Source organism: Polychytrium aggregatum (assembly GCF_025602895.1).
Source record: "Polychytrium aggregatum strain JEL109 chromosome Unknown BJ171scaffold_8, whole genome shotgun sequence".
Taxonomy (NCBI): domain Eukaryota; kingdom Fungi; phylum Chytridiomycota; class Chytridiomycetes; order Polychytriales; genus Polychytrium; species Polychytrium aggregatum.
This window is the reverse complement of record NW_026516210.1, coordinates 393,186-406,585: the sequence shown is the minus strand read 5'-3', so window position 1 is coordinate 406,585 and position 13,400 is coordinate 393,186. Positions and strand designations below refer to the sequence as shown.

Below are 13,400 nucleotides of genomic sequence, written 5' to 3'. Positions count from 1 at the left end.
GAAGCCGATCGACAGAAGAAGGGAGCGCAGATGAACGGGAGCGTGAAGGTGGAGTCGCTGGTTGGCGTATTCGATTCAGGAGTGGCTGATTGCGCCAGGGTGGAAGTAGGGACAGAGGAAATCGGGGTGTTAGGACGAAAGAAACACGAGTGTGCATAACGAGCCTGGGCGATGCAAAGAACCCAAGCACCAGCTCCGCGCGGATACTCACGACTACTCACGAGGACGTGGAGGTCGACGATGATGGGGCCGACGACTTGACCGAGTTGACGATCGGCACGATGATGATGACGAGGACGACAACCACAATAACGGCAATGATGATCTTGAGCTTGAAATCCTTCCACCACCTGTGCTCAGGGAGGAAGCACGACCGAAGATAATGCCGGTTAAAAACGCTCACCACTGCCAGCCGATACCGATACTCGCGACGACACCAGCCTGGCGATGCCGAGCCAGCGGCCACTCTGCGGTCTCATGCTTACATCTGCGAGCGGACCTTGGTTGCCCCGCGCTTGAACTGCAAGGCGCCCTGCTGGAGGTCGTCGGTCTTGTTCTGCAGCGTCTCGATCTTTTCGCCGCGGGCCATAACCTTCTCGATGTTGTTTTGCATGATATTGATGACCTCATCGACCTGGCCCTGGACCTGCGTTGTCTTGGGTGGAGCAGACATTTTGGGCTCGAAGGTATAACAGTTCTAGGTGTTTGAGAGAACGAGCTGAAAGGGGTGCTGGAGACGGACTGGTTGGGAGCGGACGCCGGAGCAGCAATAGCCGCAGGGGAGGGGAACAGGAGGCAAAATGGCGGGCAACACAGGGCAAAGGACCTTCGTCAGCGCAAAAAAAGGGAATGCGGGCCGAGTGGGTAACGATACAGTCGCCTGTTTCCCTCCCTCAGAGTGACGAACGAAGCGATGGCTATGGCAAAGCAGCCAACATTTGCATGGAACGAACAGCGAACAGCTTGCTGTTGAACTCTCGTTCGTTCCTCCAGATGGGCAGTATGCGGATGCAAACGACAGAGCGCAAATGCAGGCCCGTACCAGACAAGGCACACAGCGACACTCGATAGGTGAGCCGGATAGAGTTTGATTTTGCTGGAATCAGCTCAGGCTTCGATGGGGATGCAGACGCAAAGTGAGCAAGTAGCGGAGAGCGAGGAGAGACTTGCGGCGCTGGAAATGCCTCAGAGACAGATGGGCTCTGGCAACACACGGATCAGCAGAGCTCCCGAAAGAAAGGTGGACGACAGGAGCGCAGGTGCTGCGTGCTGACCTCACTGGCTGCAGCGATGTCATTGCCCAGAGCGAGTATGACGACAGAAGCGCTGCCGCTTCCAAAGGAAAGGTCGGATGGAAAGGCTTTTGTGTGTGGGGGGGTGATTGGGCGCTGGCGATTGGAGACCAGCCCGGGCAGCAGCGTTGCAGAGAAAGGAGCTGCCCATTTGCAAGCGAACAACGCCGACCCTATGAACTGCACGGAGACGGTACATCCTAGTCTGCTTCAGAGATGTGTCTGGGAGAATCGTGCTTGCACATGGAGGGCTGACGCGGCATGGGCGCCGGTGCCATGGCCCCGCCCATGAACATCGCGGACCTGCTTTCATGGGTGGCCCACGGCGACAGCGGCGATCGATCGATATTGCCCTGCGTTGACTGGCTGGTTGGCAGGGCGGCTGCCATCCATGATGCCTTTTCCGTCCTTGGTGCGACGGCCGTCCACGGTGGCTTGGCGAGCGGCCAGCCACGGCGCGGCCGGAAACCTTATCTGCCCTTGCGCGGCGCTGATTGGTGCGTCGCGGCGGGGCTGTGCGTCGTGCGCAGCCAACGCGGTTCCACGTGTGGCCGCAGCTGTGTGGGCGAAATCCGCTCGTGTGCGGAGGGACAGCACCCCACAGCACAGCGGCCAGACCGGTGGCTGTGCATCCGATTGGTGCGCTGCGCCGGGCCGCCCCACGCGTGCCGCGGGTGCGTGTCGCTGCGGCAGCCGGTGCACTGTGTGTGTGCTGCTCTGGAACTGGGGTGCAGACCCACTCTGACAACGGCCTGGACACTGTTCGCTGCACAACCGTGTCCGGCCCGCTGCGTGGGTCGCCGCGTGCCCGTTCGTGCGCAGTGCCCGTCACGGCGACCCATGCACAGGATCCCACGCCCAGGCGGCCATGTTGCCCACGCCAAAACACCGCAGGAAAAGATGGCCGTTCCATCCCATGCTTCTGTGACCGGGGCCAGCCACGGCCTCGCCAAGCTTCGGAATCAGCCGTATATAGGGCGTTCCTCCCCGCTGTTGCCGCCGATTCCCTGTTCGTTTCTGTCCGGCCTGTCGTCTCCACCACCACCACCACCACCACCACCACTCGCCATGCCGCTCCCGTCCCTGCCGCGAAAAGCCAGCTCGGCCCAGATCTCGTCCTCGCTCGCCAGCAGATCCCTCTCTCTGATGGGCCGTGCCTCGTCGCAGCAAAACGATGCTCCAGCGGTCATCCAGGAATGCCCCAGCGACCCCGAGCCCGTCCAGAAGCCACTCTTTCCCGGGCTGAAGATCAAGTTCAGCCTGCAGAAGCTCAAGACCAAATTTGACCCCGCCCCATCAAAGCCGCTCTTGGCCCCGCATCTCTACGCCAACGTCCACTGCGAGACCGATCCCCAGGAGCTCGACTGGGAGTTTTATAGCCCGCGCTGGAGGTGAGGGCCGTCGTTTGCCAGACACAGGTGTGCGGCAGCGGGTCGTCTCGCTGTGGATCTGCCAGGGCCGCTGTTGTTGCGTCTGCTACTGTTCAAGTCGCTGACCCAGGATCCCTTCATTCCAGTGGCGAGCTCGGATATGTTCTCGGCGAATCTGTCGACTCGGGCGCCTTTGCTGTCGTTCACCGTGGCCGAAAGGTCAGCGACCCCACCAAGCCCCTGGCCGTCAAGGTCTTCAAGCATGGCAAGTCACCAAAGGTCAAGCGCGAGATCATGGTGCTCCACAAGCTGCGAGGAGCCAAAAACATTGTCCCGCTGCTGGACCAGTTCTACTCGACTCAGGACGGCGTCCCCGAGCCGGCGCTCGTCTTTCCCTTTCTCGCCTCCACTCCGTGGGACCAGTGCGACCGCCTCATGACCTACGCTGACTTTCAGCACTACATGTATCAGCTGCTCGTCGCCATTGACGAGTCGCACTCTCGCGGCATCATGCACCGCGACATCAAGCCACAAAACATCCTCTACAACCACGCCACAGGCCAGCTGACCCTCATCGACTGGGGCCTCGGCGAGTTCTATCTGCCCGGCCACGACTACTCGCCGTACGTTGCCTCGCAGTACTTCAAGGCCCCAGAGCTGCTGCTTGGCTACCACTACTACGACTACGGCGTCGACATGTGGGCCGTGGGCTGCTGCATGGCCTCATTCATGCTGCGAACGCCGTTTGTCTTTGTCTCGAAGGATCCCCGCTACCAACTGCAGTCCATCATCCAAGTCTTCGGCTACGGCCGCTCCTTCAAGCGTCTGCAGGCCCACGTCGGCATGCCCTCGCACCGCATGAAGGGCTACTTCTCCGACCCCGTCGAGTCCTTGTCCCGCAAGGAATGGAAGTCCTTTGTGGACAGCGACAGCCAGGATCGAATGACTCCGGAGGCGCTCCAGCTGCTGGACGGGCTGCTGTGTCTGGATCCCAAGGCTCGTCTGACTTCGTATCAGGCACTGGCCCATCCTTTCTTTGATTCCTACAAGCAGCGTCTTGCTTGAACGCGGAGCATGTCAAGCCTCTGAACCCGCACGCTGCGGCTCGGCGGGAGACTCGCTTTTGCCGCGACCTTTTTCGCAAGCCCAGCCAACACATTGTCGGTGCCGTCGCTGCCCTGCAACACCCGCCATCATCTCCAGAGCATCCGTGCTCGGACGTCTCCCATCTGCAGTTCCCATTCTCCATCTGTTTTGTCTCTCCTAATGATCTGCCATTCTTCATCCGCGGCATACCCTTCCACGCACCCTGCAATCTTGCCCTCCTCCCTGCAATTGTCCCAGTCTGTATAGTATCTGCTTTGCAAAACCTCGCTCCAGTCTCATCTCATTGTACCCATACCGAAAAAAAATACACATAACCGGGCACTGCCCTCAAACCATATGTGACCGATCGGCAGAGTCGCCTCTCTCATCGGCTGCGCGGATCCTGGGCGTCGGCTTGGCCTTTTTCTGCGCTTCGCCCATGACATCCCCACGACGTTTCCATGGCCCGTCTCGCTGCCCCTCGCCCGCCTCTCGCCCGACCCTCGCTCCTCGCTGCCCCACTTGCCCTCCGGCTTTGCCCTCTGCTCTTCGCTGCGTTCGATCTCGACGTTCCGCTGTCCCGCCCACATCCCCGGCTCATTGTCGTCGTCTGCTCGGCTCGGGCTGCACCATGTCCCACAAGCACACCTCTGACCACTCCTCCGAGGAGTCTCCTCAGCCAGCCAAGAAAACCAGAATCAAGCGTGCCTGCGACGGTGAGCCCCAGCGATCCCCCCCCCGCCAGCAGCACCCACGACCCCGTCGCCTCCATTGGGGGTTGTCTGCGGCCGCTTTCCACCCGCCGCTCTCTGGGGCATTGCCGATGGGCATTGGCCCCGCTGTTTCCACAATCTGCCCCCCTGCTCGGAGTGACTCATGGGTCCCCAAATCCCAACCCGGCCTCAAAGCCCTGCTGCTCCTCATTGACCTCTGCCCCACATCCATGGCTTTGCAGCATGTCGGTCCAAACGAAACAAGTGCAGTGGAGAGTCGCCATGCCAGCCCTGTCAAGCGAATGGCATCATGTGCAGTACGTATCCGCGGTGGGATGTCTCGGTACGCTCGGGAGATGCAGCTGTCTGGTTGGCTCTGCTGCCTCGTCTTGTCTTGTCTTGACTTGGCGGCGGCCCTGGCCAATGCGTACATTCTGTCGAATGTGAATGTCCTGGCCGGCAATGCCATCGCTCAACAGCCGTCCGAGCTTGCCGGATGGGTGGGCTTGGTCGATGCTCCTCCATTTGTCATTTTCTCTTCCTTTCTTGTGCTGTTCATTCGTCCTCCAGCTCATCCCCAGCGCACATCATCGCCGCTTCGACTGCTTGGGCCAAACTAGACAACCTCGCTGACCGACTAACTCCCCAAACTACCGCCGCTCCAGCCTACTTTACGCCGCAGAAGCGCCGGGGACCCCCGCCCCGACATGCACGCATCTCCAACTCGTCGTTCCCTTATCCGGGCTCGTACTCGCAGGCAGACGTGAGCGGCATTGCCGCTGATCGCTCGTCCATGCTTGCCGTGGACTGGTCCACCGATCCCTTTTCGCCGTTTTCTCCGGTAACCAGAGCTCGCCCGGCACTGATACCCGGTCGCTTGCTGCTTTCAAAGCCACCCTGGCTGATCAATCGCACCTTTTGCCCTCCCTCCCTCGCTGCAGTTTGAGCGAAACAAGCCAATGCTGTGCGCAAGTAGGTCATGTTCCCTATGTCTCGTCCGGCACCAAGTGTGTGGAGACCGATGGCTGTCTATGCGCTGGTGCCCGGGTCATCCGGATGATACGGGATACCCAGACCACATCCGTGCGAGCCGGCTGCAAACCCGCGGAACGAAGCGCTAACACTTCAACGGATCCTGCGTCTCAATCATATGACTGAACCACCAACACTGTTTGGATTCGCTGGTCGAACTTTTCAATGTCACCACCAACTGTATCGCCATCGTCTCTGCCAATATCGCTATCGTCTCTGCCAACATCGATTGCCTTGCTGCTAGTCCACAACTCCAACGACAACTCCACCATCTTCTACGGCGGCACGGCCATCGGCGGTGCCGTCAGTATGAACCGCATGCCCCGCAACTCGCTCGGCGTCATCGATCTGTTCGTCTCCTGCCGAACAACCACGTGCTCCTACATCTCCCAGATCGACTCGATGCCCTTTGACCGCATCATGACCCGGAAAATCCTCGATACCTACTTTGAGCATATTGCTCCCTTCCAGGACATGATCGACGAGGCGTCTTTCTTTGAGGAGTTTGACAAGGACCTCCACTCGGAGGTAAGCTCGGGCATGCCCCCACCGCCGCCGCCACCCCCAACCAAACCCGTTGCTTTCTGGCACATTCGTGCGCCGCTTGCAGCTCCTCACTCACGACCCGTCGCCGACCGGTTGTCGCGCCAGCCCTTCTCCTTGCTCCTCACGACCATGTGCTTGGCCGTCATCATGGAGGCCACCCTGCACAAGGAGCTCGGATTCTCAGACATCAACGCCGCCCGGAGCAAGGTAGCCGATCGATCGTATGCCAAAATATCCAAACTCTATGACCACCCGCACATTATGGTATTGCAGAGCCTTATTTTGATGTGCGGCATCAGCGCTCTCCCGGGCAAGATCATCAAGCTCAAGGGCCCGTATTATCTGGGTAAGCCACCGGCTCAGGACTCTGTCGCTTCCAAAGCCGCCGATCTGGTAGCTCGTCGTTTTCAAAGTGGTGCTCGAGCACAACGCAGCAGGTATCGGCAAGTACACAGGCGCCTCACACAGTCTCGTGGCTATCCTAGGTCTGGCATGGGCCATGGCGATGGAGCTTGGCCTCCACATCAATATCGATAGCATGCGCAACCCGCCGCTGAATTCTGTATCGCGGCGGGCATATCGAGCGACGTTCCTCTGCCTCTACATGTACGACCGCTTCTCGTCGCTCGTGACAGGTCGACCCGTCGTGATCAACGATGATGGTGAGTTTATCGTCCGTGAACGCCACTTTATCGTCCGTGAACGCCACGTTTTCACCCCGGAATCTGTGCTGCTGCCTGGCTGCATACCAGATGGCGGCCGCTGCTGGCACTTATGAATGCCGCACAACATGACGCTAACAACCGCGTTCATTCCCCCCCCCTCCACATCCCGATTTGGCCGCTACCCACGGGTATCTCCGCTGCATCGCTGCATCGCCGTCTCATCAGCTTGGGACGATTCCATCCTCGAAGAGCAGTTTGACGAACGATATAGCGACCTCGTCACGTACGTCCGCCTCTGCCGCATCAGCGGCCGCCTGACCAACCTGATCATATCGCCGATCTCGACCAGTGCCGAGCAGCGATGCCGAGCCACCGAGATCGTGAACCAACTGCAGGATTGGTGGGAGTCGGTCCCGCCAAAGTACAAGCCGAAGCCGCAGGGGCGGTTTGTGATCCATCACCACCTGCACTCGCTCTATCACTCGCTCAACATTCTGTCACAGAGGCTGGTTTCTTCTGTCACGTCGCAGAGCTCGATCGAGAGCGCGCGGTGCATCGTTGCCTATCTGCGCTCTATCCCGCGCCTCCTGAGCTTCCCGAACCTGCCAAATCCGGACTGCAACTACCAGCTGCCGTGCATCTCGTATTTTGCCATGACGGCAGCGACGCTCCTACTCGAGTTGATTCTCAACTCGCCCACGCATCTGGAGGCTCTGAGCGATCTCAACGAGATCCTGATCACCCTCGAGCATCTCGGAACGGCCCTCGCCCTTCTGCTGCGCCGAACCATATTCGAGTGCATCCAGTGGAACACCCTCTATCTGCGGGCGATCAGCGGAGCAGCGGCAACTGGAGTTGTCTTGGACTCCTTGACCCTGAACAATCTCACGCAGACCTACCAGTCCATCATCGACAGCACCTCCTCGAACAGGGGCAAGCGAGCCATCGGCTCGATGGTCGTTCCAAGTGCACCGCCACCAGATGTCCTCGCCTCCCCTGCTCCCGAAAGGCCAAGAACCATGCGCGAGCTCTCGCAAACTCCATCGCTGTCCAACTCCGAGGCCTCCACCATCACGCCTTCGCCCAATCTGCCAATGACCAACCAATTTGATTTTGCCGACCTCCTGCGACCGACAGACTTTGACTCCAACCCCGTGGTTCGTATGTGAGTACTCGCGAACACCAAGGTCGTATACACTTCTCCCTGCACTTGATCCTAACCCTGGTGGTGTCGATATGGAGCAACTGCCGCATTCACTTCTCCATCGCCTTTGTCGATGCGACCTCGGCCCCCATCACCTCCGATGCGGTCTCGATAGCCGCCGGCACCACCGAAGCGTACCTTCCTCCTCCTCCTCCTCCCTCCACACGCGCTCTCCAAAATACAAAAGAATGAAAAACAATTGCCCGCAATACACTTTACTCAGGGGGAAATGGGACACCTGCCCACAACCCATATGTCAGCGTAGTATGTGATGGCATGCGTCCAACTATGTCACAAGAAATATAACAGATCACTTTGGCAGCCTCCGAGTGAAGACCACCGGGGCTCTCCGGTCTCCACAATCGACCTGCACACTGGTCTCGGAGTTGCAGAGGGACACAGCAACAGACCATGGGCCATGGGCCATGGGTATGGACTTGGAAATCGAGACAAGCGGTGCTCATGCAGACTGAATGGACGTCTTTGGATGTCTGTAGTGCTGGCCCCCTGAATGGGGTCTGCGTGCATTCCATCTCATCAGGGCTTCGCGGTATCGACGTCGATCGTGATCGGCGCTCACATATGTCTCATTGCAAGCCCGTTGTCGCTCTTTCACCGCATTGCATTCGACTGCACCAGTCTCTGCCTCTCCGTCTCTTGTCGGGTCAGACCAACCCATCATCGCGATTGTCTTTGGACCATAACCCTGCCGCCAGAACCGTTCCGACCCGTGCTAACGACCGACAATGTCATTCAGCTGGGCTGCCGTTGACCAGCGGGAGCAGCGACGCCAGCAAACGGAGCGAGAGCTGCGTGATTTCCTGTTCAAGCAGACACAGGACTCCAAGCGAAGGTGCGACGCCTTATATTGACCGTGGCCTTCCCCTGCCTCTCGTCTCTAGCCCGCATCTGACTGTTGAGATTGCACATGAGTGCCTGGTCGAGCAAGGCGCAGTGTCGACCACGGTGCCATGTCCAAAGTACTTGTGCGCATGACCGAATGGGAGCATGACTCCTTGGTCTTCCAGCCCCACCGATACCAGCGACAGGCCAACGCTAACTGGTCGTGCATATCTTCCCTACCACCAGAAAAGCCCAAGAGAAGCAGGAAGAGATTGACGCATACCGCCGCGGATATGGACCAACGGGAGCACCACCATCGCAGGTATAAAACCTGCGCGTCGGATCGGGTGCGCTGGCCCGTGGGAACATGGATAGCACGGATATCGTTGCAGGGATGCCGGCCAGAGTACCAAAGTCCGAATTTGCTCACAACTTCAGTCGCGCCATACTTCCGTTTCGATACTGACACTGACACCGACACTGACATGGCTCTTCTCTGTCTGCACCCTGGATTTACTCTGCTCACATCTTGTGTTATTCTCTCGGCATACCGTGTGTCGATTTCCTGCTTGTTCGCATTCCGTTGCCGACTCAGAGCCCGACTCCCGACATTCGCATGGACGAAGACCGTCTGCCACCTCAAGGAGCACCGGCGAACACCACTTTCAGAACCGAGCGATCTACTTTCCCGTCCGCGACGAAGAGCCTTGCTCCAGCCTCTGGGCCCGGATTCGCCTCGGCCCAACCGTCCAGTCTCACGGCAGGGTCAGGCCCTGGAGCCGGTCTGGTTCCGTCTCTGGCTGCGGCAGCCGCGGCCGCCGGACCCAACGACGAAATGCTATCCAGTCTGCGCTTCGCAGAAGAGTCCCTGCAGCAAGAGCGACGCAGCCGCGGCTGGCTCGAGGCCGAGTTGCAGATCGGCAAGACGCTGATGGCCACGATGAGCGCAAAACTCGACAAGCTGCAGGAGACCGTTGCCATGGACGGCGTGACGATCCGAGATGTCTCCAAGCAAGCCGAGGCGGCCGACCGGCGATCCCGCGAGGCAGCACAAGAGATGGCCAACCGGCTGGAACGGGACCAGCTCAAGCTGCACCAGGTCGTCGCCGACTTGGTCGCCAAGCAGCGGCACTGGGAGCAGCTCATGGAGGACGAAGAGGAGCGACACCGGAGCATGAACGAGGCCGTCAACTCGGTCCGGTACAAGCTGGAGGCATACTCGCTCCAGGCGAGCGAGGCCAGCGCCGAGATCAAGAATCGTACCCGGGACTGGGAGTTTGACCAACAACGAGCCGCCGATCTGCAGCGGGCCGTCAAGGAACACGACCATGCCTTTGAATTGCTCCAGAGCTCGCTCGATTCTTCGACCGACACTCTTTCCAAGCGCCTCGACTCGGCGATGCAGGAGATCCGAGTTCGCCTCGACCAGGACGGCCGCGGTCGCTTTGCCTTCGAGAACAACATGAAGGATCTGTACCAGGACATGAAGCGGCTGCTGCAGAGCCAGGAGCGAGAGCTGGGCGATCGACTCGAGTCCACCCGCCAGCTGGTCATCCTGACCGCCGACAGAGAGCGGCAGGAGCGTGAGAAGGGCATCATGGGCATGACCGACGTGATCAAGATGGCCGAGCGCTCGTTCAAGGAATCCGAGATGCAGCTGCTGGCCAAGGTCACAGGTCAAATCTCAGCCATCGAAAAGACTGTGGCCGAGGAGCGGGCGGCCCGGGCAAAGTTTGAATCACAGATCCGATCGGATATGCAGGAGGGCTTCCGCATGATGCAGCAGGCCATCAGCAAGAAAGGAGACGAGCTCCAGCTGCAGCAACAAGAGCTGAAGCAGGCTTCGGTCATGGCCCTGCGCACCATCCAGGAATCTGTTCTGCTGGTCGAGCGGTCGGGCGAACAGAAGCTCGCCGGCGTAGAGAATGTCCTCCGGGCCGAGATCCAGTCGAGGATGGATGGAAACCAGCAAGCCGAGCTGGACTTTGATCTGCTGCGCCAGACCGTCGCCCAGCTCGAGAAGCGTCTTGGCGAGGAGCTCGAGAGCGTTCGCCATGAAGAACATGAGCAGCGCGAGAGGAGCGAGGATGAGCTCAAGAAGATCGTGGAGCAGCTGACGCTGGCCAAGGTCCGATCGGTCGAGGATCTGGAGACGCAGCTTGGGCAGCTACGGAAGCGTCTCAAGGAGTCTGCCGAGCTTTCCCACGAGCAGCAGGTCGCGCTGGACAGAAAGCTGGATGATGCCAAGGTCCACTATCGCACCGAAATTAACCAGCTCGAAGGACGCATCGGCACCCAGACACAGCAGCTCAAGGCCGACAACGAAGCCATGCTTGGTCTGATTCAGGAGAACGAACTACTTGTGCAGCGGGCCAAGACCGAGATGGACGAGCGGCTCAATGCGCGGACAGCCCAGTTTGATCAGACCATGGAGATGTTCAAGGAGGACCTAGCAACCCGTGCAACTGTTCGAGAGACCCAGGAAGGCGAAGCTCGGCTTCAGGCATCCATCGGCAGCATCCAGTCGAGCGTGGAGCATCTAACAGCTGCTCTGGCCGAGGCCAAGGAGAACATCGAGACCAGGGCCACCAAGCGCAACCTGGACGATGTCCACGCCAAGCTCAAGCAGTCCGACGGTCTGATTGAGGCCCGCATTGTCCAGACCGAGGAAGCGCTGCTGGCCGCCAGGGAGGATATCTCGGCCCGGTCTACCAAGAAGGAGCTCGAGGCTGTCAGCGAGGCTGTCAAGGCGCATGCCACCGAGCTCCAGATCCGAGACATCGCCTTGGAAGAGAGAATCAACGCAACCCAGGAATTGCTGGCCGACAAAGTCAGCAAAACTCAAATGGCCGAGACCGAGAAGCGGCTCGGGGAGCAGTTCACCCAGCTCGAGGCCCAGGACATCAAGCTGGAGCAGTCCATCAGCGACACAAGGGAGTCGATCTTGCTCAAAGCCAACCGCATGGATCTCGAGAGCGCCGAGAAGAAGTTAGGGCGCCAGCTCGGCCAGCTGGACGAGAAGCTCGCTGTCGTCGACCAGTCTGTAGCCGAGGCCAAACAGGAGCTCAGCAAGGCCATGCGCGAGGATCTTGCCGAGATGGCCAACCGCACCAATCTGGCACTCGATGTCGTCGGGGCCAAATGGGAAGAATTCAACGTCGTCATCGAGGATATCAAGACCCGGATCTCGGAGACAGACTCGGCGCTGCGGAATCGCATCAAAGAGCAGGCCCAGTCAACCGACGTGCTGATTGGCGAGCAGACGGTGTCGCTCGAAGGCCTCATAGCGTCCATCAAGGGCCAGCTTGCAGAGCAGATCGATAAACTGGATGGCTTTCCAGCACAGCTCCAGGCGCAGAAGCAGTACTTTGAGGACTTTAAACGGTCCGTGCTCGGCGAGCTCCACGAGCACGCCCAACAGACCCAGCGCTCGGTGAGTGAGGTCAAGGATTCCAGCCGCTTCAAAGCGAGCATCAGCGATCTGGACCGGCTCCAGGCCACGATCCAGAGCGAGGTCCAAAAACTCAAAACGCAGATGGATGTCGATTTGATGACGCATGACCAGAAGCTTCAGAGGTTGCAGGACCAAGACAGCTCCATCAAGGAGCGGCTGCGGGAATTTGCCGCCGGCCGAGAGCGAGACAACCAGGAGTTCCAGACCCGAAGCCGACAGATGCATGAGAGTGCAACCAAGCGGATTGACAGCCTCGAGCTGCATGTAGCCGAGTACCCCAAGTTGATCGAGTCGCTCGTGTCCGACATCAGGCTGATTCGCAGCGACCTCGACGATCGTGTCCAGAAGGAGCTGGTCCGGGTCGAGCAGCAGGTTGCGCTCCTCAAGGGCCGGCTTCAGGACTGCATCTCAGAGCAGGCTGTGCAGCAAACCATCCAAACCTATCTGTCGCCCGTCAACAGCCAGCTCCAGCGCACGGGGGAAACCATCATGGATCTGCGTGGGACGATGGACAAGAAGTGGGACATTCTCAGCTCCGTCAACGCCCAGACGGCGCAAAACTCGATGCGCATCAACACCCTGGTCGATCGCCTGAGCTCGCAATCTTCGAGCGGCCCAAGCCCGATCGAGCCACCAGGCGCAGTGCCTTTCGCCTCGTCCAGTGTACGATCGAGCACGGGCTCGCTTGTCAAAGGCAGCTTCTACAAGCCGGCGCACCTGAGTTTCAAGGATGAACCCGCCGACCGAGCCCGCGGCCCGTCCTCGGATGAGGCTGACGGCGGGGCAGAGTCGACTGGTGACGATCTGACTGACCTGGAGAAGCTTGCCGACATGGCGACGAACGGAGGATTCCAGCTTCCCGCTGTTCCACGCCGGAGTCCCGACGGTGGCGAGCACGAGTACTAGGTGTGAATGCAGAGAATCAGAGCAAGTTACACCACGAATCCAATGTGCAGCTCTCGTTGGCTGCAGTGTTCACAACAAAGTCGAGCGCCTGGACTTTCCGGTTAACGACTGATTGCTGGATCCCCTGAATATACATATGGCTTGTCTGTGTGTTTGTGGGCGTCGGCACGAAAGTAGGGGTCAGATATGCATGTCGAGATGCAGCCGTCCGAGATTGGCTGGTGCGATCGAAGTGCGTGGTCCTGTTGGCACAACGGCGGTAGCAATGGTTCGGCATAGACCGCTGATG

At 59.4% G+C, this 13,400-nt stretch overlaps 5 protein-coding genes across 5 annotated transcripts; 4 read left to right on the top strand and 1 right to left on the bottom strand.

The window, feature by feature from the left end:
* Positions 1 to 217: 217 nt before the first annotated feature.
* Positions 218 to 673, bottom strand: BJ171DRAFT_421029 (synaptobrevin; the record flags this gene model as incomplete). The annotated part of the gene is made up of 2 exons (XM_053107467.1): positions 218 to 350; positions 486 to 673. 2 exons carry the CDS (start codon positions 671 to 673, stop codon positions 218 to 220), a joined length of 321 nt encoding a protein of 106 aa, XP_052969324.1.
* A 1,547-nt stretch (positions 674 to 2,220) lies between these two features.
* Positions 2,221 to 4,106, top strand: BJ171DRAFT_596816 (kinase-like domain-containing protein). Its single transcript, XM_053114709.1, has 2 exons — positions 2,221 to 2,683; positions 2,809 to 4,106. The coding sequence occupies exons 1-2, from the start codon at positions 2,361 to 2,363 to the stop codon at positions 3,725 to 3,727; spliced, it is 1,242 nt and encodes a 413-aa protein (XP_052969323.1). The 5' UTR covers positions 2,221 to 2,360; the 3' UTR covers positions 3,728 to 4,106.
* A 205-nt stretch (positions 4,107 to 4,311) lies between these two features.
* BJ171DRAFT_493980 (uncharacterized protein) lies at positions 4,312 to 8,260 on the top strand. Its single transcript, XM_053109977.1, has 8 exons — positions 4,312 to 4,464; positions 4,704 to 4,778; positions 5,127 to 5,302; positions 5,403 to 5,433; positions 5,738 to 6,021; positions 6,145 to 6,385; positions 6,525 to 6,701; positions 6,930 to 8,260. Exons 1-8 carry the CDS (start codon positions 4,380 to 4,382, stop codon positions 7,871 to 7,873), a joined length of 2,013 nt encoding a protein of 670 aa, XP_052969322.1. The 5' UTR covers positions 4,312 to 4,379; the 3' UTR covers positions 7,874 to 8,260.
* Positions 8,261 to 9,227: 967 nt separating this feature from the next.
* Positions 9,228 to 9,697, top strand: BJ171DRAFT_493979 (uncharacterized protein). Its single transcript, XM_053109976.1, has one exon. It carries the CDS (start codon positions 9,237 to 9,239, stop codon positions 9,681 to 9,683), a length of 447 nt encoding a protein of 148 aa, XP_052969321.1. The 5' UTR covers positions 9,228 to 9,236; the 3' UTR covers positions 9,684 to 9,697.
* Positions 9,698 to 11,267: 1,570 nt separating this feature from the next.
* On the top strand, positions 11,268 to 13,240 carry BJ171DRAFT_493977 (uncharacterized protein). Its single transcript, XM_053109975.1, has one exon. It carries the CDS (start codon positions 11,597 to 11,599, stop codon positions 13,109 to 13,111), a length of 1,515 nt encoding a protein of 504 aa, XP_052969320.1. The 5' UTR covers positions 11,268 to 11,596; the 3' UTR covers positions 13,112 to 13,240.
* The last annotated feature ends 160 nt before the right edge of the window (positions 13,241 to 13,400 follow it).

What these genes read in the sequence shown, in the direction of transcription:
- BJ171DRAFT_493980 (XM_053109977.1), top strand. Translation starts at nt 4,380, where the DNA reads ATGTCCCACAAGCACACCTCTGACCACTCCTCCGAGGAGTCTCCTCAG. An exon ending in CCTTTTCGCCGTTTTCTCCG is followed by an intron (nt 5,303 to 5,402) that starts GTAACCAGAGCT and finishes CCCTCGCTGCAG; the next exon opens with TTTGAGCGAAACAAGCCAAT. An exon ending in CAAGGGCCCGTATTATCTGG is followed by an intron (nt 6,386 to 6,524) that starts GTAAGCCACCGG and finishes TGGCTATCCTAG; the next exon opens with GTCTGGCATGGGCCATGGCG.
- BJ171DRAFT_493977 (XM_053109975.1), top strand. Translation starts at nt 11,597, where the DNA reads ATGGCCGAGACCGAGAAGCGGCTCGGGGAGCAGTTCACCCAGCTCGAG.
- BJ171DRAFT_596816 (XM_053114709.1), top strand. Translation starts at nt 2,361, where the DNA reads ATGCCGCTCCCGTCCCTGCCGCGAAAAGCCAGCTCGGCCCAGATCTCG. An exon ending in TTTTATAGCCCGCGCTGGAG is followed by an intron (nt 2,684 to 2,808) that starts GTGAGGGCCGTC and finishes CCTTCATTCCAG; the next exon opens with TGGCGAGCTCGGATATGTTC.
- BJ171DRAFT_493979 (XM_053109976.1), top strand. Translation starts at nt 9,237, where the DNA reads ATGGCTCTTCTCTGTCTGCACCCTGGATTTACTCTGCTCACATCTTGT.